General features: G+C 48.1%; 1 protein-coding gene across 4 annotated transcripts in view; it reads left to right on the top strand.

The window, feature by feature from the left end:
* Positions 1-26,963, top strand: part of LOC142560777 (carbonic anhydrase 1-like) — a 123,803-nt gene that overhangs the window by 40,783 nt on the left and 56,057 nt on the right. The window contains exons 1-3 of one of the 4 annotated variants that reach the window (XM_075673111.1): positions 25,226-25,308; positions 25,387-25,532; positions 25,676-25,832. The exons of 1 other annotated variant lie outside the window; for it this stretch is intronic. In XM_075673111.1, the coding sequence (XP_075529226.1) occupies positions 25,688-25,832 (145 nt within the window). In that variant the 5' untranslated portion in view covers positions 25,226-25,308; positions 25,387-25,532; positions 25,676-25,687. Of the gene's footprint in view, positions 1-25,225; positions 25,533-25,675; positions 25,833-26,963 lie in introns of those variants that run through there. 2 more of the 4 variants (XM_075673125.1, XM_075673117.1) reach the window with 2 other exon arrangements.

The raw sequence follows: 26,963 nt of genomic DNA, 5'->3' as shown, positions 1-26,963 counted from the left end.
TGATTCTTCACTGCAACCTATAGGTTGCAGTGAACTTTTAAGAAATGCGACTGCCAGATGGTAAAATTGGTGTTGCGTCTGCGTCCTAAACTGCCCCTCACCCCGAACGCTGCGTGCATGTATTAGAGCAAAGACCGTCGAACAAACATAGAACCTCGCCATATTAAGTATACCCTGCGCCTTATACTGAAGCGTGCAGCTAATGGCGTTTTACAGTCAGTTGAGGGCCATATTTCGCTATCACCACTTTTCTCTGAGCCGGCCAACTTCGCAGTGGTCGATGGCTGTGGTCGATCATTTTGGTCGATCATTCCGACAAACGAGCCTCGTTGTTTTCCCGGGCGCACACAGAGGGCGTACAACCGAGGCTGGCGGAAGAAGAAGACGTGCCCATAGCAGTGGCAGCCACCTGATCGCTGGCCTTGCTCGGCCGCAAAATTCTCGCCCGAAAATGGCTGCTGGCGTCGCGACCTGAAGTGTACGCGTGAAGCGTCGATGGAGCCGAGCCACGGGGTCGTTTCACCAGGGCGCACCATGGCTCACGTTACCGTTGAGTGAACCGGCGTTGGCTCAATCTTACCCATGTGTTTGACGCAGCTGCTTTCTCACTGCTGGTCCGCTTACGGTAAGTGCTGTGGGAGACATGCGCGAAGCTTGCCTTGAATCTCGCGTATGCCGCGAAAGCCACGTGGGCGCGCTCCAACGCTGCTGGTGACGAAGCCTGCACTCACGCTTGCCGCTTGCGATCCTGTGGTAGCGTGAACTAACGCGAAGCTGCAATAACCATCGTTTGACTCATTTCCAGTGTCGTGATAATTTCCCAAAACCTACAGTCCGTGAAAACTATGGATTATTGCTTTTGCATGCAGCGGGCCGCGCTATTTGGTATGCGTGCCCCACAGCTCATTCTCTCTCTCTCTCTCTCTCTCTCTCTCTCTTGCATGTTATTCTCTCAAGACGCTGTCCAAATAAAACGAATATCTTCTTGCGCCTGTTCACATTTAAGTTAGACTAAACCAAATTGAAAACAAATAATTACCGGCTGCTCACCTGAGCTGACTGCTAATTTTGTGTAGCACTGTGGCGATCTTATTTTATTTTTGGTTTTATTTTATATCTCTGGACGCACACGTACCAGTAGAAGCAGAAATATGTGCCAACGTTCCGTTTGTTACCGCTTTAGTGTGCCACGCATAGTCCAGTCTGGTATATTGGATATCGCTCAGGCGCCAAGCACCAGTACGACGCAGTTTCCGGTGTACCGGAGAGACGGTTCTTTGATAAAAATTTTTCATTTCGTTTCTTCAGCGCACCTTTCCTTTATGCTCCGTGTGTGGAGCTTCTCCTACTCGTACATCGTGGTTTCCCAGCGCCTTTCGCGGCGTCTTCCTGGTCTTTGTTATTTGTAATTATTACGGCTCTCGTAGTTTCCACTTCGCCACGGCTTCACAATGTGCGTAGTATTCCAGCTGCGGAGCTCTTTATGTCGGTTGCAGCGACGACATATTGCAGACGGGAAGACACGTTGACGTTGCAAGAAACCGGCATATCTAAACAAAGTATATACGCTCTAAACGCCCACATTTCTGGCAGATTTAGAGCGTCTACTGGAAGTGTACTAAAGTCTTCTTTGAGCGAGTGCACCCAGCTACAAGAAATGTGCACCTGTTCTCACGCCGCTATGCCATGCAGAAGCCCCGCAGCACTAACGAAAACTGCGGAAAGGCAGTAGCTGTTTGTTCACTTTGAAGGAGGAAGCTTCCTTCGTGCCTAGAATGCAGCGCATTTCGTTTTCGACGGTTCAGCGCCACGTCGTTCCTAGACTCTCTTGTCAAGGACACACACGCGTGCCACATTAGACAGCACGACACACACAGAGACGTTCCCATTGTTTAGAACGTCTGTCTCCAGTTGACATTGAAGTGCAGTTGTGGCTGTCTGAAAAGGAACTCCGGCTTGTCGCGTTTGATGTCGCGGCTGGCTGTTCAAACTATAGCTTCGACATGCGGGTAGCAGTCCCTTTTGTTCGCGGCTGGAGTCTAAATACACGTACGTCGCCAAACTTGAATCTGTGATGTCTCGGCTCCCCGCTTTTGACAGCGGTGGCGGGGCGGCACTGCGGCGTCTCTGTGAGCTTGAGACGTGTACCGAGCAGATTGTTTGACACGAAAGTGAGCCTCTGTCTACTTGTATAAGTTTCACTTTCGAGTTATGCATCTTCCAGCTACGAACTTGTTTAACACCGTAACATGTGATATTTTTACTGTTGCGCCTAAGAACATCTATTTGCACTTTTTATTCATGCGCGATAACTTAAAACCCCTGTAATAGCAAGTAGAGTATAGAGCCTGTATGGTTTACTGAAGAAGCACGGACGAAAAACAGCCAGCGCAATATATATATATATATATATATATATATATATATATATATATATATATATATATATATATATATATATATATATATATATATATATATATATATATATATATATATATATATATATAGACACTCTCAAGTGTGCAGGAAGTCGACTGTCTCCTTTCGGCAATAACGCGCTGTACAAACAAATGCTGTCTCCTTATGTTTCGTTTCTTGTGGTTATAGATATTTTCTTTAGCCGCCGAACAATATAGTGTCGAGGAGGTGTTCGCGGTTCTGGACGCCTTTACGCCAGAGGTACCGACTTGAATCAAATGAAGAGGGCACCGCGCGAGCACCCCAGGGGAGCTCCCATCTTCACTGAGCTTGAGCAATTTCTTTGCCGGGACGCCCTCGGCTCGCTCTATTCCGCGCTGGCAATAATAGAAGAGGACAGTAATGGGCCGGTCGCATTAAGGTGGATCGATGCGTGGCGCGAAGCTGAAACCTCCCCCAGTGCGAGGCCTGCGCAGCAAGTTGCGCTCTTCATGAAACGTGCTTCGTCGGCTCAACACCGAGCTTCGCCGCCCTTACATATACACTTTGGAAGCCTCGAGCGCTCTAGCAGCTCGACTCTATACTTAAAAAAGCTTATCCTACCGCAAAGCACACTACACGCGACCGTGCACTTAAGAGCGAGCTGGTAAAGTATGTCCCGTATATACGCGGTAAGCAGTAAGAGAGAGAAAGCGCCCTAGTGGAGGGACGGAAATTCGCCGTTCTCTGTGATCAGTGTTGTTTCGATTGTTTAGTATCTTTTGCAACGGTTGCCTGTCTTCTTTTTTTCCGCGCCACGAAAGCTTCGGATTTACACGCAATGGAGCGCGCGCTTCGTCTGCCTGCTTGCTGCTTGCAGCAGAGCGTGCCACATGAGAGCAAGGACTAACAACCTGCGTCATCGGAGCATTGCCCACACCAAAACGTTTGCTACGCTGTGCAAACAAATCTTCGGCACCAAGGGCTGTCGCCGGCGTGGTAGCACCGCGGCGACTGCGTGGCACGATAGTTCGATTCAAGCGAAGCGCAAACATTAATCTGCTCCCCCGAGGTCCAACGCGCGCCCACAACGATGAGAGCATTTCACGCCGTTCCTGTTTCCGCGATGAGCGTGTTAAAAAAGGAAAAAAAAAAGAGTTGGCTTTTCTCTCTCTTTCTTTTTTTCTCTAAACAGCGGCTGCTGCGGTGAAGCAAAGCTTCTTTATATATGCGTCGTCGTTTGTCCTATATATATTTGCTCCTGTTCAGCGAACATTCGCTCTATTACTTCGTTTTCGTCTTATCCAAACTTTATATTCTAGCATTCCGCTTGCCGAGTTCTCTCGGCACTTCGGGCTGCGCTGGGAAAACTGGGGGGCGCACGTAGCAGCGCTATCCTGAGCGCACTCGCGTCACAGGCTATTGGTTTTGCAACCTTTTTCTTTTTTCTCCTCGCCATAAAGACGCAAGCCTATTTTACCGTACCGCTGGGCGCTTACACTAAAACAAAATGATAAAAAAAGCAGCTCATTTCGAAACAGCCGGATTGCAAAGGATAACGAATAAGTTTCCTGGAATCGTATTTAGCATATATTTCTTATGGCTAAGCCGAGGCGAGTAAGCCTGCGTAAGTGAGCAAACAAGCCGCCGTCTTGCCACCTTCACCGCCGTATTAGCGTAAAAAAGCATAACTTGATATCTAAATCGCATGCGAATAGAAAGTAGAATATTTGCTCACTTGGATATACGCGTGCTTTCGTATGCGCAAAAATAAAATCTGCTACGCTTATATACGAGCAAGACCACAGCTTATGGTACGGCAATAATAACGAATTAGTTGAACTCGGAGGCGAGAAATGAACTGGCAGCAGAGTGCAAACGCAGCAGGGATCCCGCGTACTTAGCGGAAAGAAATTCTGAGAAGCCATTCGAAAACTTGTATGTTGCCATGCCACTCCCGCACTTCCTCTCCTTCAATAAAAAATAATAATAATAGCAATAAAAATCTTTTTTCATGCCCACTACACACAGGCTCCGTTACGCATTTTGAACTTGCTCGTATTTGCTGTTCATTTGTTTTGTAATTGCTCGCGTGCTTTCATACAGAGCTGCACCTGACGCGTGTCCAACGAACTACAGTTGTGGTGCTCCAACAAAAAAAGAAAGAAAAAAAATGTATGAGTGGCTCTGTTGTCGCAAACACCAGAGACCAGTGTAGCTGGGAGAAGGCCAGTATAGTAGTGCCAAGCTGCACACAAGACACACGAGCACCGGCAACGCGTCCTTACGGCGTCCTCCAAAGGCGTCTACTGCGGCGTCCGCGATTCGCGTAATCAACGCGGCAGTAGACGCCGCGGTTGTCTCCACTCTTTACGGAGCGGCGGGCGAGGACATCGAGGCACCCTAGCAGCCGCCAGAGAAGAACGCCCCTCCTCCCTCGCCTCACCCCCCCCCCCACTGCCTCGCGCGCCACAGGAGAGGGCACGCATCCGGGCCGCGTTCCTCGCTCGCGTGCCACCGCTCCTTCTCCCGCGCTAGGCTCCACCCACCCTCGCCGCGTCGCTATGCTTCGCGATGCTATTGAAACGGGCAGAAATATTAGCCAGTTTGTCCGTTTACGCTGGCTGTTTTGCCAGCGTGTCAGTAGTGCTGCGAAAGAAAGAAAGAATGGATGAAAGAAATGAACGTACAATATGCGCAGTAAGTATACTACGTGCAACTCAAGGTCTTACACTTACCAAGACCTTGAGTTACAGTTACCTAAACCAAGGTCTTACCGTACAGAAATTACAGCGCACATGCATCAGCTGCGTATATAAACGTGAACCAAAGCGGTGTCCACGTCCAGTGCGCATTTTGACCTCATCAGCTGATATTTCCATTAATGGAAACGCTTCATCTTTATAGGGCAGTTTTTTGGCTAAGGATACAGGAAAATATGCCCGCTAGTACGTCAGTGTGCGAAGTCCGTGGCTGCACAGCTGATATGTGCAGGACGGTATGGGTGCCTAATAATGGGCTGTAGAAGGGAATATGTTTGGGCATGTTGGTTATTCATCGTAATGCAGAAAACATAGCGCCGTAAGTACAAGTCACGTCTGCCCTGTCTCGACTTGTCCTTTTTTCCTTACGGCGCTATGTATTCTGTATTAGGATGAGCTGTACTCGGAGTTCTCTAAACGTCGTTCTTTTGGCTTCCAAAGACCTTGTGCATTAAACATCCTGGACCTCACCATATCACATATTCATATATTCACATATATGAATATATATTCACACATATATTCACAATATCACATATTCATTGTTCGCCAATACTTGGTTAGTTCAGGTTTATCCTATAATTTCTATTTCTGATGGCTTTTCAGCAGATTTCTAGCAGAAGTAATCGTTTAATATTTACGAAAACTATTACTTGTAGCGAATGTTGTTTGCCTAGCGTTATCTGAATTTAGCGACCCGCGTACTCGAAACTACATGATTTACTTACGTACCAGAAATTATGCGATAATATGAATCGTTTGTAATGTTAAACCACATAGATGGTCTAAATAAATGTTGTGACGTCAGCAAACGTCACAATTGAACGCCAAATGACAATAAAAAATAATTGCGGTGTGATCTGTCAACAAATATATGCCAAATCTTACAAAAATTCATGCACTATCAATGATCACCATGATGGCAGAATGACTACAGCACCAGAACTTTATCTTTCTCGAGTTTCTCGAGCAGTCCGGGGCGCTGATGGGATCGCATGGCGTCATGCATTTCGCGCTATTTTTTCGTGTTTGGATCTTTTCCAATGAACGTACAAATGCAATCCAGCCATTATTATTTCTTGCCGACGTATTTTGTTCGTAGTTTTTTTTTACTTTCTCTCTCTCTCTCTCTTGCTCTATATCAATATATCTCGATCTCTCCGGGCACTAGTATTCAGACCTTCGGATGTCCCTGGGCACATGAAATTATTATTATTATTATTATTATTATTATTATTATTATTATTATTATTATTATTATTATTATTATTATTATTATTATTATTACATACGCGTGGCGACAATCTATGACCATGCGGAACAATAGTGCGACAGATTCAACATTACGTCGCTTTTCGTCTGTTCCCGTATTTAGTATTTCAGGTGTGTAATCTCACAATATGACTACATTAGCATTTAAACAACATGGGCTGTCACTGCAGTGATATTAATTCCTTGCTTACGCGTGATGATTGCGCGAAATAAGAAAAACACCGATTGCTCTCAACTTGTGTGTAGAGGGTGTCCCAGCTAGCGTTAGCCAAGCTGTTAAGAGAACACAAAAAAAAAGAACAATGAAATAATTCGGTCCAAGATACCATTATAAGACCTACGGTGTCCGGTAGCCTGACCTCCGAGGACCGGGCGCCGTAGTTCTTACAGTCCAATCGCGCACTGTTCGTTAAATAATTTTTAGTTTCTCTTTAAAGAGCCTGGTGTGTTGGGACACACGGTATGTGCTGTATATATATAGTTCTGGTTCCAAGTATCCGCTTTTGCAGTCCTCTTTGCGAAGTGGTCTGCAATTTTACAAGTAAAATCTTTTTTTTTTTTTGTTCGTGTTATTGTGTTAATTCATTTTCAGTCGAGCAATGCAACTGCGAGCCGCGTTGTTTCCATTGTCGGTGTATTCTATATAGTTGCTTCCCTCACAATCCATTTATTTATTTATTTATTTAGCTTGAGTAACCTTCTCTAACACGACTTATGAGCACCGGTATCGTGCGCAGCCCGGAAGACAAAGTGCCCTCGCCACAGCGATTCCTTCGCCGATAGCTGTGTTGACGCGCCGGGCAAGACGCCCTTTCTTCGTTTGTAACGGCGAATATGCGGTAACTTTATCCATCTCCTTGACTTGAGCCCATAATCTGGAGCTTGGCTAAGCAGCATGTGAAAAGAATACCGAATCAGGAAGAGCAAACTTGTCGATGCGTGCCCGTTTCCCGGGTGGACGAAAAATACAAAATAAATTCGAGGAAAAACAATCGACACGCTGAACGCGCTCGAACGCATGCGCAAGAGCCCGGACGACGCGCTTGCTAGGTATTGGGATGACCTTGCAGACGCCCTCCTGGCTTCACTCTTGATTAAAACGGAAAGAGTATCGCGAAGGACTTTATAGGAGCGCGCGCATAAACGCATTGGAGTGTGTCGGTTTCTCTGAAAACGAGAGAGGAAGAACAAAAAAGATGAAACAAAAAAAGACGCGATGCGAAAGCGGGATTCTCCTGGTTGCCTCAGGAGTCGGCATCGACGAGGGAAGTTTCCTCCAACGTTTTTCTTTGCCAAAGCATCTTAGCATTTTTTGTTGTTTTGCCAGACGTTACTGCCTTTATTCGCGGCTCGCGCCTTTTATGTTTTTAATTTCGTCCTCACATTCTTTCCGTTGCGGCATTTTGCGTCATGGCTGCCGATGAGGCTTATGGTTCCGAGTGGCACGGGCTCTGGAAGTGGCACGAAAAACGACAACATTATTTTATTTTATTTTTCATTTTATCAATTTTTTTTTCTGTCCAACGGGCACTGGCGTCTTGCCCACACTCGATGATGCTCTTGCAGAAAGCTTGCATAAGCAACGTTGCGTAAGCGCGCGTTGCCAGTGACAATTAGCGCACCGTATGCAACGGCCAGGACTCGCCACTGTCGCAGGGTTGCTAAAGGTCTATGTCGATATTACAGATCCTCGTGCTTCTTTCATTCAGGCAGAGGCGACCGCGCGAGCACACCTGTGTATCCACATTTCGGTCTACATTAAACAGCGCGAAATTAATCCAGAATCCTCCACTGCGTCCTGTCTCATGGCCAAGTTGTAGTTCTTGGGCGTCCCACCTCATACGTTAATATTATTACTTCTTAGCTACGGCATGCTTCGAAGCTCAGAAACGGGGCTATACAGCAAACTAGAACTATCTCACTACAGAACAAGCGATCATGCTAGCCAGAAACATTTCATTGTGCTTAAGTGGGGCATAAGAACAACACGCTTTTATAAAAGAAATAGAGAAAAAAATCACCGCCCAAACACTCCGTACAGATGGTTAACCGGTGAAGCTGAAACGTGTGGTCCCGGTGTTTATCACTGGGTTAATCCCGACGGTTCATTAAACGACGGCTTCGTAGGCTGCCGGATCCTCGGTACGCAGTCGCTGCTTTTGTGCTCGGCTGCACGAGCCTGTTTTTATGCCCGGGCTGCAGCAGCGGCACGACGTAGACGAGCTCGTTCCCGGTTCTGCTCGCGGCGTTGCTGTTCGAAAGCTGCCTGCTCCTCAGGAGCGCGTATGTCGCGTTGCCTACCCCATTTTCGGAGCCGGAGCGAAATTGCTGCACGCGCGCTCGGCTGTGACGGGGATAAACGGCGTCACTACTGGCACAGCCAATCGCGCGCTTCTGTCCTTTTTTTTCTTTCGCGCATGCGCATTGGGTTGCGCCGGAGGAGTTTTCGGCATACAGGTGACAGCAGACGGACGGACGAATCAGCCAACTGAAAGCTGATCCCTTGGGAAGATTTTGAGCAAGTGCCTCAGTCTCGTCTCGAGAAGTAAATGGTGCATATGAAATTCAATGCCATGATGTTTGAGATGCCTTTAGTAGAAGATTTTTGTGAAGATTTTTAGTAGACGATTTTGGGGACATGTCTCGACTCGATCGTATTTCGAGAGCGCGGTGACATTTACCTAAAGTGACGGCTGACTATGTCGTTGTCCTCTGCCACCAAGACTTGGCCTCAGACATCTTCACGATCAAGCACTGAATACAGATTACGGTACAAACGCAATATGTCATTTAGCATTTTACTAAATCGAATGCGTTTAGACCAACCAAAATTGTGCGAATAAAATTTTGTTAGAATGAAGCGGCTGCCTATTAAAGAGCTGCTTACAAATACCGCTCTCGCTTGTTGCGAACGCTGCTTGTGTAAGGGTAACGCACACAGGAGAAGGATCGGCGCATTTAGTTTGCTTCAGCACGAGTGAATTCAAGTGGAAGATGAAAATCCGGTGCGGCCAAAGGCACCGTGAGCTCGTCGTACTGCATACGTCACCAGCGTTTTATCAAACAGATCCACCTGTACCGGGAACATTGTATGTGGCTCGTGAAACAGACTGTATACACTCCAAAGGAAAAATGCTGGACGTGTTATGGAATTATAGCATGTTTTGCTGTGGTTTTAAAATTTTCAATTTCCAGTGACATTTGGAACATTACGCATTAGAACGACTGCCGCAAACACGAACGAGTGCGTGTTTACGAGTTCAAGGCGTGCGAAAGAGAAACTGAGTGTAGTCGGAATGAAATTGTGAGAGCGCAAACGAACGTGACCCTCCATGACACGCTCGCCGCGTGCACATCGGTTGTTTTTAGATGGTGCGACGCTGACGTCTCAATGCCTGAACCAAAATAAAAGCTTAATCGTATCCGCGATTTGTCGTCGTGCCTGTGAGTTCGCGCTACGTATATATACAGTCATAGTGAGACCTCGCACGACACTGCAACGGCCCGTCAGGACGAACACACAACAAATATTAAGGAGTTCATTAGGGGAAAATGAGACATCCACCCAATCGTAGCAATTGCTACAAAGGTTTCCTTTGCAGCAATTGCTACGATTGGGTGGATGTCTCATTTTTTCTTAATTAATTACTTCTAACCACCTTGCGGGTCTCCGCAGAACTATTACGTCACATATTTGGGCGTTTTAGATTTTGCGCACCCAAAGATTCGGCACGCAAACCAGCGGGTTTACAAAAGAATGCAAAATGATGGACAAAAGAACTACTCAAAGTGGGTACAAAAGAACGCAAGCAGGGCGTGGCGCTTTGGGTGCGTAAAGGTATCCTTGTGTATACCCAACACCGTTTGGGTGCGCAAAATCTACAACTCCCTATTATTTCTAGGTACCACCGAAATCAAGATGATAACTGATATATACTTCAAAAACACCTGACCGGGAAAGATCACGTTAAAGTACAGCTCCACAGTAAGAGGCTTTGCCTTATCGATTGCGAAAGCTCAGTGGACGGAGAAACTTGTTACGTAAAGACGCTATATGGGCACCTTCACCTCTTCGGACAACGGATCCAAGAGAGAGAGAGAGAGAGAGAATAAACTTTATTGTACGAAGGAACTCCGTGGGGTTAATCTCGGGTGGAGCCTTCTTGTAGAGCCCCACTGGCCGTAGCGGCTCGCCGGACCTGGTCCAGGGTCGCCTGTTGGCTTCCCAGTGCCAGCCCGGAAAGCCGTGCCTCCCAAGACCACGTCGTGAGTGTTTGTGATGAGCTCACCAGCCTAGATACTGCCTGGGCTGGGCGCTCCGTACACTGGTAAGTAATGTGCGCCAGTGTGGCTGTGTGGTCGTTACACCAGGGACATATCCCTGTATAGTGTATACCTCTGGAAAGATTGCGTGCAGTCTCGATATGTGCGGGTATGTGTTTGAAGGCGGCGCCAGTCCCTGGCTTGCTGGCTGCTTAAGTTGGGATGGGGAGGAGCGCACTTCCGTCTGGTCAGGCGCTGGTACTCCAAAATCTGCCTGCCAGTGATGGTTTCCTCATGGTAATCTGAAGGGGGTCCCGAGGAGGGTTCTGCAGCTCGGCCAGCAAGTCCTCAAGCTACGCAGTTCGCCTCCTCGTTGCCCCCCCATGCCCATGTGCCCCGGGCACCAGGTGACGGCATGGTCCTCAGTCAATCTGGGGCCCAGGATATCAGTGACGCACCTGGGAAGTGTGCCTCTGAGGTATAACCGACAGGCGGCTTGTGAATCTGTCAGTATGTATGCGGGGCGACCCCTTCGCTCTGCTTCTCCTATTGCGAGGGCTATGGCTGCTGCCTCCGATCTGGTTCGTATAGACGCGCAGGACACCACCTTGCTTTGGTTGGTTACTGCCGTTGCGAATGCCTGTTTTCTGGGGCCTTTTAGTGGTGTAGAGTAAAGGCTAGCGTCGGTGTAGTAGGTATCAGGATCGCTCGTTCTCTGGAGGAGTTTCCGTGCTCGCGCTTGCCGCCGCTTTTGGTTGTAGAGCGGATGCATGTTCTTGGGGACCAGTTCCACGATGATACGTTCCCGTAGGTGTATCGGTACGATCACCGTTTCGTCTTCGCAGTATTGGAGGGTGAGTGGGTATCCCAGTCTTCGCAGCAGTTTTCTGCCCTGGTGTGTGGTGTTGAGTCGTTCTCTTTGTGCGATTAGCGTGGCGGCGGCCAGTTCTTCATATGTGTTATTTATGCCGATCGACATGAGTCTGTCTGTGCTCGTGCCGTTGGGAAGCTGCAGTGCAGCTTTGTATGCGATTCTAATGAGCTTGTCGATGTGTTCTATTTCGGTCTTGCGTGTAGCTTGAAAGGGCAAGGCGAAGGTGATTCGGCTGAGGACGAAGGTCTGTACGAGGCGTAGTTTCTCGACTTCTGTCATTCCATCTTTACTTCTTGTTATTCTAGCTATGAGGGTTGTAATACTCTTGACAGTGTGTTTGAGTTTGTCTACTGCCGTCTTTACGCTGTTATTTTCTTGAACGTGCATGCCCAGGATTCGCGCTACCGGGCTCCTGTTGATGCCCTGTCCGGCAATCGTCAGGTGAAAGGGGGGCGCACGGTTGGACTGGGTGCGCAGTGGTCTTATTTGCAGGTATTCTGATTTGTTGGGGGCGCAGGTCATACCTGCTGCCTGAAGGTAGCTTTGAATCTTGTCTATAGCGGTTTGCAGTACATCTTGCCGTTCTCCATAGGAGCCCTTGGTTGCCCATAGTGTAATGTCATCCGCGTAAAAGGCACAGCCTAGGTTCGGTATATCCTCCAGCTGTAGGACTAGTTTTCGGAGGCCGATGTTAAAAAGGAACGGGGACAGGATGGAACCCTGGGGCGTGCCCTTCAGTGGGAGGTCGTATGGTGGTGAGTTTGTGCCGGCCATGCCAATCTGTGCCTTGCGATTGCCAAGGAATGCAGACACATAGTGGAATATGCGCTCCCCGCATCCAATGGCTGTGAGACCGTCTAGTATGGAAGAATGTGCGATGTTGTCGAAGGCTTTTGCGATGTCGAGCGCAAGGAGTAAGTTGTTGAGGCTACCTGGAGGTGGGTTGAGCACTTCCTCTTTGAGCAATAAGAATATGTCCTGGGCAGACATCCCTCGCCTGAATCCGTACATAGATGTTGGTAGGAGCCCCCCTTCCTCTGTGTATTGTTCGAGACGGGCGAGTATAACTTTTTCAAAGATTTTGCCCATGCAGGATGTCAGTGAGATTGGTCGCAGCTGATCAAGGCTTCTAGGCTTTCCTTGTTTGGGTATGAGTACAATCTGTGACAGTGTCCATTCTGTGGGTAGTTTCCACCCGGCGTCCATATTTCCTGATTGAAGTGGTCCGTGATGGCTTGTAATGTGTCAGTGCTAAGGTTCCGTATCACGACGTTTGTAATGCCGTCCAATCCGGGTGCTGTGTTCCTTTTGAAGCTTTGTGCCACTGCATACACCTCCGCAAAGGTGAGGGGTGCGTCCAGCTCGTGGTTGGGTGCTCCTTTGTATTCTTGACTTGGTATCGGATTTGTGCCTCGCTTGCGTTCTCCTGTGTACCGCTGTTTCAGTTCTTGTATTAACTGATCCTGTTCCCTTTGAAATTCCCCTGCTAATCGTTGGAGGGTAGCGTTTGCTTCAGTTCTTGTGGTAGAGGGGTCCAAAAAACACCGTAGGATGTTCCATGTCTTTTTCGTGCTTAATGTACCTCTTAAGGAATCACAGAATGTACGCCAATTGTTGTGGTAGAGTTTTTGGGCGTATGTGTTTACTTCCTCTGTGATTTCCGCTATTCGGATTCTGAGTTTTATGTTTAGCTTCTGTCGGCGCCACCGCTTGGTGAGGCCCCGACAAGCTTCCCAAAGGTGTGTCAAGTGGTTGTCAATGGCGGGGGTGTCTGCCGTAGTTTGATATAATTTAGTGTTTTCCTCATAGATTCCCTTGAGGTAGTGAGTCCATTCAGTTATTGTTTCTGGTTTGGGCCCATTTTCTACTTGCTGTTCGTCTCGATACTTAGTCCAGTTAGTGAGTTTGGCTTTTCCGAGCGGGCGTCGTAGTTGAGCTGTTTCGTAGGTTATTTCCACTATATTGTGATCGCTTCCCAGGGTGTCGTCTAACACATTCCAGTGCATGGCTGTGGCATTGTTGGTGATTGTAAGATCGGGTGTGGTATCCCTGTTTACGCTATTTCCCAAACGGGTTGGCCTGCCCGGTGTCGTGAGGAGTATGTAGTCATATCGCTGTATCGCCTCAATGGGTCTCGTACCTCTGGGTCTGTCTTTAGCATATCCCCATGTCGTGTGCCATGCGTTGAAATCCCCTGTGATGATTAAGCGGTCGCGTGGTTGAAGCATGGTGTTCAGATGTTGGAAGATGTGGCCAAACTCTGCTTTCCGGTCTTGCGGGGGACTATATAGGTTGCATATTACCTGCTTTGGTCGTCCCTTTTTGGCTGGCCAGATCGTGACTATGTGGTGTGGAGTTTGTTCGTCTGTTACCGTTGTAAGTGTTGCTGCCAATTCCTTCCGGACGAGTGTCGCTACCTTCGAGTGGTTTGGCTCTATGTGTAATCTGTAGCCCGTAATCGCCTTGGGCCTAGCTCCAACCTCCTGCAAGCAGATTATGTCTGGAGGTATCAGCGCCGCCTGTATGTATAGTGTGAGTGAAGCGTGTTTGTTGTGCAAGGAGCGACAGTTCCAGGGACCATATTGTGAGATTCTCTTTTGTTCGAGGCCGCCTATTTGCCATGATAAGAGGTGGTGGTTGTGCTTTCAGCGTCCGAGGTTAGCATGCTTTTGTCATCGGACTCCTGGGAACGCTGTTTGGTGTGCTTACGTTTACGCTTCGATTCTTTGTTAAGGGTTTCCTGAACGTATCGCTTTAGTTCCTGAAATTCTACCAAGAACTGCTGCATTTGTACGTGAGTTTGCTGCTGTATTTGTTGTTGAATTTGTTGTAGTTGTTGTACCGTGAGGTTTGCTTCTGGTTGTTGTGTCCCTGTGTGAACTACAGTATCTCCAGGTGGTGTAGGTTGTGGTTGTGTGTGCCCGTTGTCTGGTGGTTTTTCGTTTGGGCTACTTATTTGCTGTTGTGTAGTCTGTACTATGGGTCTTGTGGTTCCCATAAGCTGGGCCAGCTGTTTTTCGAGGTAGGCCATTTTGCTCTCATATCTGTCTAGGCGTTGTTTAAGTTGTTTGTTTTCTGTGATTACCCTTTGATATTCTACGTTTTGTGTGATGGGTGTAGTATATGCAGGTTTGGGAGCCGCAACCCCCGCCCAGCTTACCTTGGCTGGTGTCTTTTGGGTGTGTCCATGGTTCCCGTCGATGCTTTTGCCACCTGCTGCTGGCGAATTGTTGTGGTGGTTCTTCTGCTGAGTTGGTGTTTGTGCCTTGTACCTTGGTGGCGTTCGGGGTCGTTGGCCCGGGGACCGCGAGCGCGACCGGGAGTGGCGCTTGTCGTCGCCCGACTTGTAGGCTTCTTCTTCCTCTTCAGAGCAGAACCAGCGTATGTTCTTCGTCCTCTGTGGGTGGTTGTTGTTGTCATGGGGGGTCTTGTGGGCGCGGTTGGCCTCCTGTTGTGGCTGTCGAGGTTTCATTGGCTTAAGTCTCTTTTTGCAAGTTGGGCCCCTGTGGGATGGGCCTGCCCACACGAGGCGCAACTATCAGTGCATGGGTGTCCATCTGTTGGATCTGTCAGTCCACACAGCCAGCAAATAGGGCGGTTCGGATTTGGGCAGACGTCCGTGCTGTGTCCTTTCTCTCGGCAGACCTTGCAAACTTGAATTGTGGGTCTGAATGGGTAGCAACAGAGCTCCCCTCCACATAATAGACTGTTCGAGGTAGCGTGGGACCGAAAAAGGTGGTGGCTGCACTTTTGGTTGTGCTGATCATTCGGGCTGTGATGATCTCTACCCCTTGCGTTCTCACTCGGAGATGGGCCATGAGAGTGTCCGTCGAGGTGTTCATCGGTACACCGTGAATGATCCCTCTTAGTGTGTCGTCTCCGTTTGCAGCGTAGGCGCGGACGGCGTGGGCCCTGCCGTTCAGTACGAGCTTGCGTATGAGGCGTGCTTTGTCCGCAATTTCCTCGTGTTTGGTCGATAGGATCGCTATGTTTGATCCAGGATTAATTCTAAGGATGAATTGGTCATCTTTGAAGCTTGCTTCACATTCCTCTATGATTGCTTGTGCAAGCGTGGGAGTGAGAATGTTCCTCAAAGGGAGGCCCTGGTTCGGGCGAATGACGATTTTGCAATCGTCCCTCGGCAATGGCGGTAGTTTAGGCAATTTCTTATAGGTTGACGTGCTCGTCTGAAATTGGTTTTGGGGCCCCGCGTCGCCGCGTCTCCGCTCCAATGCCTCTTGTTTACGTTGTTTGGTGGATTTCACTGCCTGCCAGTTAGCGTTCTCTTCTTCACGGGAGTAAGAGTTAGCGTCTTGACTCACCGATTCATAGTAGTCTTGAGCTTGCTCCATTTGGTCGTCCGCTATTCCATCCTGCTGTAGGCGGTGGGATTCTCGCTCGGTTGCCGCGTCGAGAGCCATGGCGCTCGACTTTCACCCCTCCGACATTCGACACTCCACACTTCCGGCGCGGGAACCTCCGGCGTCGGTGAAGCTGCCGTCGGCTCACCGCGTCGGCGTTGCGTTAGCGTTCACGTGGTGGCGAGCTGTCTGGAATCCCCCTGTCCTTCCTAGAACTCGTAGGCCCACCTGGGTGACGTCGAGGTGTTCCTAGGAACTCCGTGAAGCTGGTGGTAAAGTTTTCCAGGCGTTTTCAAGCGAAAATCCACTGAAAAATCATGAAAATGCAGAGTGCGAAGAGAGCAAGTTGGTACTACTTCGCGCCCCCTAGCGGCTCCCCTCCGGATCCAAGAGTGTACGTTGACTAGCGATCAATTATTGTCCGAGGATCTATTGGTTCGAACCAGAAAGACCATGATAGAAATTGGTGATAACTTGATCCCCTGTTTGCATATCTGTCAGTGACCATCTCACGACACAAGAGATATGCTAAGGCATCGTGCCTCAAGTAGCTGTAAACATACCCTTGTAATATGTCTAAAGACGGGCTTCCGAATCTTCAAATATGCATATCGATGATATGAGATCAGAGCCAACATTCGCAATGTGAACGCAACACAGTAAGCCACCATGTGCTAAAAGCGTTGAGACGATCACAAGTTGCTGTCTGAAGGGGCATTGAGAGAAAGCATGCAAATCTGGATTACATACACGGATTCCGCTTAATTGAGGCACACAAATTCATTTACTTTTTCACGCTGCTCGTAAGCGTGCAGTCATTTTCGTGGACAGCACTATATATTTTTTTAATCTTTATAAAGCGCAAAAAAAAAGATGCTTGCGAAATAGAATCAGTCCATAACCGCGCACTGAAAAAGCTGATCGCGCCATGCGCTCAGCACTTTTCCGGAGATTCGTCTGCTTCACATGCCGCGGACGAGATTGCTGCCATGAGGGGCGCTGTCCGCAGCACCTCACTAAACTTCCTGCACCACACGGTGTCACGGGTGCTGCTTGTCCGAGACTTATGTATTTGAGGCTGCCCATCGGTAAAACATTTTATACTTTACACACTTCCACATCATTCCACTGTTTTCAGCGTCTCGCTTGGCAAGGTTGCCAGTTCCGTCTTTCGTTAACGACCGTGAGATGTTTAGGGCCTGTATTCCGTGTGAGCGTTGAGCGAAGATGTCATGACGCTTATGTGTCGCGGTTCTCACGCTCTCCAATTCATTTCGAGCGGTTTTCTCCGGCGCAAATGACGTCTGCCCTCCAAATGCACTCTCCTTTATTACACCCAGTTTTGCCGCTTCACTTATGCGCAAGTTGTTCGCGTCCGTATACATGCAGGAAAGGTCTCTTCTGCAAGATGATTGCATTGCGGAATCCATGACCGCGTAAACGACCGCTCGCATGCATCATGCGTTTTCCGTAAAGGTACAGTCATCATACACGCTTTCAAGGTATCGCTTTTAATACTCTGCGTGTATTTTATTTTCAGCGGGGTATAGTTGCTTAAACGCAGTCACAACGCAACACCATTTCGAGCGCGGCCTCTTTTATTTGCCGGTGAGAATATTTTGCTGACGCTATACTGCTTTCGACTGGCAACAGTTGTTCTTATTTCGTGAAGTTTTTCTTTCTTTCTTTCTTTCTTTCTTTCTTTCTTTCTTTCTTTCTTTCTTTCTTTCTTTCTTTCTTTCCCAATCTCTTGACCTCTCCCCTCTGCAAATCGCGAGACGCGTTTCTAGGTCACGGTTAAGTGGGCAGGCCTCTTGGTCGACGGTTATAATCGCTGGCGCGTGGCGGCCGTTCCTCCGGTCCTACTGAGCTCGAGTCGTTTAATCACCACTTGAGTCTCGCTGTTGTGCTCTGGAACGCATCTTACGAACATTAAGCTCTATAGATGTCGGCTATTCGACCTTCAAAGACAGTTTCTGCCCTTGTATCGGGCTAACCTACAAAATCGAGCCACGCTTTTGCGGAACCTGTCTTTGGACATTTCCCTGCTGCAGCGTGCCATTGAAAAAAAAAAAAAGAACTTTGCATTTAGCAACGAACGGTTCGTTCTGCGCGCGGGGACGCACACGCGCGTGCCGGAAAAGCCGAATGATTGTGAACGGCATTAACAATTCAGAATTTCAGAAATAGCATCCCCAAGTGACTTTGCGCACCCAAAAACCCAAACTCCTTTCTACGCCTTTTGAGTTCTCTTTTTTTATATACTCTTTTCGAGTTCTGTCGTATGCCTAGCCGATAGCGTCCTCTAACGTTGGGTCCCCTATTACTGAAGCTCTCTCCCTAATCAATGTAGCCATGCATGGTCGCGTGTGTATTGGTCGCTGCGAGCGTCCAGGAGCATAAATAGGTTGCATGAAAGCACCATTGAGTTCTGCGCCAGCTTTAGAAGCAGCTAAGACGCAGACACAGCAGTTTAAAACACACACATTACATATATATATATATATATATATATATATATATATATATATATATATATATATATATATATATATATATGCTCCCGAGTTCGAATTGAAAGCGCCCCAAAAGTTTGCTAGCGCTTTTCCCAACACTACCATATGTAAACCGCGAAGCTGAAGCGAAAGCGCCCTCATACTAAGAGGGCCGCCCTTGCTTTGACGGAGCCTGCGGCGCCCAAAAAGTGTCCGAGGAAGAGTGCAGCGCCGTCAGTGATGGGAGGAAGGCGGCAGCCGGGAGGAGGCTTTCGCTCGGGGCGGCGGCGCACACTCTGATCGATCCTGACGGCGTCCTCCGGTCCCCAGCTCCGAAGCGCCCGCGGTTCACTTGAGTCAGCAGGGACCGCGCGCTTTAGCTGCTCGCCGACGAGATCGAATTCAAGTTCCGCTTCTTGGCACGGCCGCCGTTGGGCACAGCGCGTTCTTTTGTTTCTGCGTACGCGTGAAGGCGCCGTTTCTCCCGGTTGCCGTACATGGGCGCTCTGGGCCGATCGATGCATGCCGTAACACGTGCCTGCTGCTGCTCTTGCACGCACGCAGCAGCCTTAGCCTCTTTGCCTTTGACATGCCTGTTTTTTTTTTTTTTTCATGTACATCGGCACCGGCGACAAATAAGGACTGTAGGACTTCACGCCCGTATACTCTCCGTGCCATCGCGGCGGCTTCAGGGGTGCGCAGCGCGAACAGGCGAGCCCACGTTAAATAGGAGAGAGAGAGAGAGAGAGAGAGAGAGAGAGAGAGAGAGAGAGAGAGAGCACAATCCGCAGAGAAGTTTGTGCACAAGAGATGTTTGTAAGAAGAGGGCGCTAGCCAATCGGGATAGAGAACACATTTCTTGCGTCGGCGGCCGACTAATGGCAATAGTTCATACCAACGAAAGCCTTTGTGAATTCGACACCCGGTTTTCAGCGCACACGTGTATAGTGTATATACATGTATGCATTTATGTGCTTCAACTGGCATTGATATCGTGAAAGAAAGTGCTGCCAGGGGCCGGAATCGGGCGGTGCCGACAGGCAACGCGATCCGGCAATTTAATCTTGGGCGCTTTTCATGGAAGCACTCGCTCGCATTCGATATATTATTTAAATGTTGGGTGGGCAAACAATTCGGAGGCGGAACGCTGGTGTCACGTGTCATTTTCACGACAAAGAGCCCAGCAGAGTATAGCGCGACTTCTCGCTCCGTTCCCTTTGTGACTGACGTCTTTCAAAAGAAAAAATCACTATTGCGAACGCAGTTGACGCTGCTGAATGCATCCCCCCCCCTCCCGTCCGCCCCCTAAGCGCGTTCGATTGCAAAAGCAATCAGGGAACACTGAGGTCTTTCTTCTGTTCAATACATAAAACTGTCGTTTGTATTCGTCTGGTTGAAGCCCATGCCACCTTCGGTTTTACATTTTCAAGGTCTTGTCTATTGTATTTGTTTGTTCACCTGCTTATCGTTGGCAAACATTCGGTGTAGTATAAAGCATAACCTGCATAGTTCGAAGGCAGACGCCGTTTCTGCTTGCCGACAGTCGAGCCTTGTAAAGTAGCTTCGAGGTTCACCCTAATTTCATTTGAATGTGGCTGAAAAATTGGCAGTGTGCACGAAGCTCCGTCAGTATAACACTTTGAATAGCTCGAGAATTCGATTCTCCGAACCACACTGTCCACCACTAAAGACGGAAGGTCCGCTGTACTAAGGTGCTATTGAATGGCTACATAATCTCTCTAAGATAAGAAATTTGAATGAAAGTAGTTAATAAAACAAATTAAGCGATTGGTAATTTTTTGAGTGTTTACGACGTGCGCCAGGACGTAAATTTTCGCTATAGCAGGGACGCCTCCTATTTCATATTTTAGTGCAAAGCATTCTTTCCCTCATGCCAAGCATTCTGCGGTATAGGTTGGTTCCTGTCGCGCCTCGTTTCGAGCCTCTTAATTTAAGCTTAACGTATCCGATGGCGCAATTCGAACCAGAGTCCCCCAGCACGACAGCCTGGTACTCTATGCCCATTAGACCACTGTAGGCGCATGCATACTTCTATTCTACGTATGCCAAATAGTGTTTTTTTTTAATACCGCAATTACCATTGAGAATTTTACACATTACGAAGTAAGTGCAAATTACAGCAAGTTAAAGAAAAATAAACAGCACAAACGAAACACACTTCAGTGTTACGTACAAAAAGGAAAAGATCATTCATTACGCTAAATGCGACACATATACTGTTGTTGCCGGTTGTAGGATTTGAATGTTCATTAGACCATTCCAATTATTGACAGTTGGCGGAAGAAAAAGAATACTTGAAAGGGTTGCTTTTGGTTCGAGAAGGGGTTATAATCGGCTCGTGTTCGTATCATGCCGGTTTACCGACCGCAGCGATCACTGCGGTCGGTAAACCGGCATGATACATATAAGCTTTGTGCTTCGGCATTGCCTTTTCGCCCTGTAAAGCAGTAATATTCAAAGGGCACCGCATAAAAAAGAATCTGATGGCTATTTGGGAGGACACAATTACCGCAAATCGAGTGAGTGCATTGTAAAGCACGGTACAAACAAGACCGAACAAAAAAAATATCTATTTTCGTCCTCGTCTTCCGAAAAAAAAAAAATTTCCCTCACAATCCCGGCCCTGCGGAAGTGGATGTTCAGCGAAGCTGTTGCAGAACCACCCGCTACAACTGCTGAGGGGGGTAAACATTTAAGATTGAATTACGGCGTTTTACGTGTCAAAACCGCGATATGTTCATGAGGCACGCTGTAGTGGGGGACTCCGTAATAATATGGACCACCTGTTGTTTCTTAACGTACACCTAAATCTGAGTACGCGGGCGTTTTCGCATCACCTGGCGCGGTAACGGGGTAGGTGCTCCCTTTCTCCCGCTCTGCTCCGTCGAGGCGCGCTCGTGACGTGGTGTCGCAGCCAATGGAAATTTAGGTGGCGTTTTTGCGCCACTCGTATCCGCATCACTCTATTAAGCCAGTTATTAAGACAAAATAAGCATCATACAATAAAAAAAAAAATGCGCAGATTCCACGCACGGTGGAAATCGGCGTTATTCGAAGCATTTTGCAGGCATCCGGCTATGCAGTATTGTTGAGGGTTCCGGAAAGCGTTACCAGGTTGACCAATGTGTCTGTGTAAATCCCGCATTTGTGTGTGTGTGACGCAACTACAATGACCTAGAATTAACGCGTGAATGTGTGTGTGTGATGCCAACAGCAAGGCGACGACAGTAACGACGCTTGCATGATTTCTACGAAGGATCAAATTCATGTGAACTTGAGGCATGGAGGTTCGAGATGTGTGAGAAACGCAGAAACTAAATGCTCGCTTATGGCATCACGTGGTATCGCTTGCAGTATACAAACGGGTCACTGGACATCGAAACTAGCACAACCTGAAGCCCGCATTCTTTTATAGCCTTTCGGCCGAGTGGCGTGGTGTACTACTCGTACTGGCCGAGCCGAGCCGTGATGACGCTGCCATAGTGGAATTAGGTGCAGCGCTGTGGTACTCGGAAACCACGTGCACCAGGAAAAAGGTGCCGGTATCATCTTACGGCTTGCCACCTGGCTGGATCGCAGGTAGCACGCGAGAATCAGAGGCGAGAGCTGGAATACGAAGCTCGAGTGACAATGCAAAAACCATCACGGCATCATGAAGACGAGCACGTAGCCATCGGCCTAAGTGAAAAAATTAAATTATGGGACTTTACGTGCCAAAACCACTTTCTGATTATGAGGCACGCCGTAGTGCGGGGCAACGGAAATTGCGACCCTCTGGGGTTCTTTAACGTGCACGTAAATCTAAGTACACGGGTGTTTGCGCATTTCGCCCCCGTCGAAATGCGGCCGCCGTGGCCGGGATTCGATCCCGCGACCTCGTCCTCAGCAGCCCAACACCATAGCCATTGAGCAACCGCGGCGGGTTTCGGCCTAAGTTGGTAGACAACTTTCCCCTCTGGTTCGGCGTAAGTTGTGTGACGGTACCAGTGGCATGCCGTGCATGCATGCATGCGTGTCATTAATTTGTCATTTTTTGTCATGCATGGCATGACATTCATAGGAATCATGTCATGGCTTGACATACAGACATGCTATAATATGCATTTCTGGCAATGATGCCAATCATGTTACGACGTGCTCGACATGACATGTCATTCATGTAACGCATGTGTGTCATGACACGCATATCCGGAATATATGCAGTGTAAGAAATGCATGTCACTTTATTCATTCATGTCATGTCACCTCATTTGTGACATTCATGTCATGACATGCAAGTCATGTCATCCTTGTCATGGCACGATTGTCATTCATATCAGGTTAATTTTTAACAAGTTATGCATCCGGATATCCATGGCATTAATGAAATGGCATGGCATGTATGTCACGACTTGATGGTCATGAATAAGCGACATCTGGCGATGACGTCGTGGTCGTTTCTTTAACTGAATATGTATCAGGATATTTGTGACAGGACATGCGTGCATGACAAGAAAGTCATGGCATGACATGCTCATTCATCTCTTGTCATTTACGTCATGGCATGCATGCCCGTTCATGTACGCATGCCACGTCATATATCGAGTTAAAGAAACTACCATGACGGCATCTGTGATTCATGCCATTTATGTGATGACATACATGCCATGACAAGCGTGTGATGTCATTCATGTCAGGTCATGCATGCATGTCATTCATATCCTGATATATATCGAGTTAAAGAACAACCTCGACTGCATCAGGTCATTCATACCATTCGTATCATGACATACATGCAATGACTAATATGTCATGTCATTGATGTCACGACATGTCATTCATGTTATGTATGCATGCATGCCATGCCTCCCATGCCTATTCTAATATATATACCTAGTTGAAGAAATGACCACGACGGCATCTCGACGTAGATAGATAGATAGATAGATAGATAGATAGATAGATAGATAGATAGATAGATAGATAGATAGATAGATAGATAGATAGATAGATAGATAGATAGATAGATAGATAGATAGATAGATAGATAGATAGATAGATAGATGCAAAGCCCCGGAAGTTCGCAAAGAATGCGTCGCACGAAAGTCGCAGTTTCGCCTGAAAGGCGAAGCATCGAGATTGCGATAGCAAATTAGTAGCCAGCTATACGAAGTAAGGATAGTAGTTATATCGGGCGTATAAACTCGTAAACATTCGCCAACTAAATGAACAATCAGTGTGTCACGCGCTCACAAGCAAACATGAACACATCTCACTCGATGACCACGGAAACTCGCAGTCAAAACGTTGGAGTGACGAGGCGCGACAGCAGCAGCGAGCGAGTTGACCTTCGTCCTGCCTCTCGCTTCAACAAGAACTAACCAACGAAAATACAGGGCACACGAAGCTATCCGCACTCGGCGCACTGTCCTCATAGCAGATCGCTTTGAAGATAGGGCCCGCGAGGCCGCACCATACGCAGAAGCCACCGCAGAATTGAGCCGCCGTCGTCGGCTAACCCTCCCACATTTCCACTGGCACATACTGCATATGGCGCGTGGCGACGATGTTATCGCCCTTCGACTAATACCGAACATCACGGTGACGCCGACGGCAACGACGATGGGAGAAATGCGCCTGGAGCGTCCATATAATTGCTATCCCAACAATATAATGAATGGCCAAGAACGTATCGTCTTCAATATATAACCATCGCTTATGGCCCATTCATACGCTTGCACACGCCAACTGTGATTCGTTCGGACAATTTTTGAGGGTAGTAATGTTACTGCGCGCAAGTGCCTTGTTATACGGCACTTTTTTTTTCAGATATTTCGCTTTTTTCCTTCGATCTCGAAATATTTATATCAGAGCAACTGTCCTCGTGAAAACGAATTGCTTTGATGTTTCTCTATACGGTCTGCAGCTTAGCCTATTAATAGTTTGCGCTTAAATTATGTCTTAGAGGTGAGTTCATGTTCCTTAATTAGTCATTCAATCTCATCGTAGAAATAGTCTGAGTTGATTAAGGAAGCACTACGTCGCTGCATTTCATGTAGCGTGCTCCGATATTTTTCTTTTTACTTTTTTTTTTCTGTCTTCGCACAAGTTAGCTGAACCACAATGTATATTCAATCGATTCCAGAACCTGACGGCGGTGGTATGTCAAAACACCGGCACTCCAGCGCTTTCAATACTGTTTGAAGATAGTAGTCGCAAGGAACATGGAACGTAAGCGTACTTCTCTGTAGCGACTACTAGCCGCCGTGGTTGGTTAGTGGCTATAATGTTGGGCTGCTAAGCACGAGGTCGCGTGATCGAATCCTGGCCATAGCGGCCGCATTTCAATGTGCGCGAAATGGGAAAATACCCGCATTCTTTGATTTTGGTGCGCGTTAAAGAACCCCAAGTGGTCCAAATTTCCGTACTCTCCCACTACGGCGTGCCTCATGATCAGATCGTGGTTTTGGTAGGTAAAACCCCATATTTTAATTTGCAGCGATAATTAATTGTTACGATCCTGAGTGCTCGGCATGAAAACAAACCAGCTGATATAGAAAAGGGAGTGGAACCGACTCGTCATTCATTGAGAAGTTGAAAACAAATAAAACACCGGAAACGAAGCCGTTACAGAGTAGAGACCATTACCGAATTTGGTATCCAAGGCAAAAACAATAAAAGTTCCAGCTGGCAAGCGCAGACTTTGTGGCATGCGCGGTCATTTCTCTCTGGATTAAATTCGAACTGCGCGCGCGACGCCATCCCGGAACTCTCGACCCCATGGTTTGTACCCGATGGCAGATGTTGCGCCTTGGCGCTTCCGTGTGCTCAAGGCCGTGACGTTCGTGCGTTCGGTGGGGAACACGTTTTTCTTGCGCGCGGTGAGTTGCGTCATTGCATCGCCAAACACTTGCAGCCAAAGAAAAATACGTCGCGCTATCTTTCCTTTTATCGTCAAGCGTGCGCTGAGCGCTGGTGGCAGCGCGTGGACGAGACTGAGGGCGGCCGCCGCTGGATCGAGCGTCGCCGACGAGCGGTGGTGCTCCGCGCAGCGGCAACCGCCGCCCGAGCCGCCCGTGACGCCGCGCGCCATCGACAGCAGCCGGTAATGGCGACAGCCAGTAAACGCAGCTTGCGAGTTTGCGAGGCGTGCTTTCCTCACGCAGGAATTACGTGACTTGCCGAAAAGCGCGGCTGCGCTGCGGTGAGGCTTTCGTGGGTGAGCAGAGACCGTTTTGCCGTTCGCAGGAAGAGGTCACGATGCCAGCGTCGTGTCTGTGGACGTTGTGTTCAAACCGCGCTCTGACTATTCACGCCGTCGCCGTCAAGCGCTTCGTCTCGTACTCGGCTCCCGCCAAGGGTGACGTGATCCGGCACCTTCGTCACAAGAAAGTTGTGATCTGCGGTGAGTGTGCTCGAAAGAAAGACACAGAGGGTGCGCCTGCGTGCGCAGTTCTCGTCGAATGCGCGACCTCATGTTTAGCCTTTTTCTATCTTATTCTGGAAAATGGTTGCCTCACGTGCGCGCGGCACGTATTCATTGCTCTCGATAAGAGCTTTGTTGCGGCCGTCGCCGCGTTACTGCGGCTCTCGATGCGCGTGTTGTTGAAGCGGTCTTAACACGTGGTCGCCTTCCCTAGACAGTGCCATTTAATCCCTGTGTGCAACGCACTGCTTTTGGCATCTAGCCAAGCGGTGTCGCGCGGGTGTTGGAGTTCTTGCTGTTGCTTGTAAGTTGCGCTGCCGCGTGAATGTGTGCCTCTGATATCTGCCAAGCTTTTCACCTGCGATTATGAATTCCACTGCGTCGCGCGATTTTCGCGCGTTGTTAACGTTCCATATGGCTTTTAACTTGTGTGAAGTTGCTCGTTCATTTGACGCAACTGTTGAGTTTCTTTTGGCGGCTGGTTTGCACGCTTTCGTAATGACGACTTGTGTATGTAACGACCATTAGGTGTTACAGTAAAAAGCTGAAGTGGTTATGAAACAAGACAGCAAGGATGAAGGAAAGCTTTCTTTCTTCTTTTTTTAATTCGTGGCGGGAGTCGTCTTGGGGGGAGGGGGGGATCTATGTGATAATCGTGAGTGAGTGGATTAAGTTACTAAACTTCACTCGCTAGCATGAAACGATATGTTGTAATTGCTTACTACGATGAAAAAAAAAAACATCTGTTGAAAATAACTGGGACAGCAGTGTTTTTTCGCATATTTGGAGGACGTACAGTACGTCACCAAACTCGTACTAGCCACTTAATTTCTAGCAGATTCGTATGCTTTGCGTCCTGGCTGGCTTCAGCTCTGCGAGTACATTTCCCTTAAAGTTGTTAAATAAAGGTAGCGAAGTTAACCATTAGTTGCGACGATCAAAGATCGCTGCGAACGAAGTGTTGTCGGGGAAAAAAAATATCCTTCTCACTGTTCTGCCCTGTTTGATAATCACTTCATCTTCACTGGCACACTTGGTATAAAACATCTACCTACAGCTACTGTTCTACGTGTATGCAAAGCGTACAGACTTTCCCTTCAGCAAATAGGG

This window comes from Dermacentor variabilis, chromosome 1 (assembly GCF_050947875.1).
Source record: "Dermacentor variabilis isolate Ectoservices chromosome 1, ASM5094787v1, whole genome shotgun sequence".
Taxonomy (NCBI): Eukaryota; Metazoa; Arthropoda; class Arachnida; order Ixodida; family Ixodidae; genus Dermacentor; species Dermacentor variabilis.
This window is presented reverse-complemented; position numbering and strand designations above follow the sequence as displayed.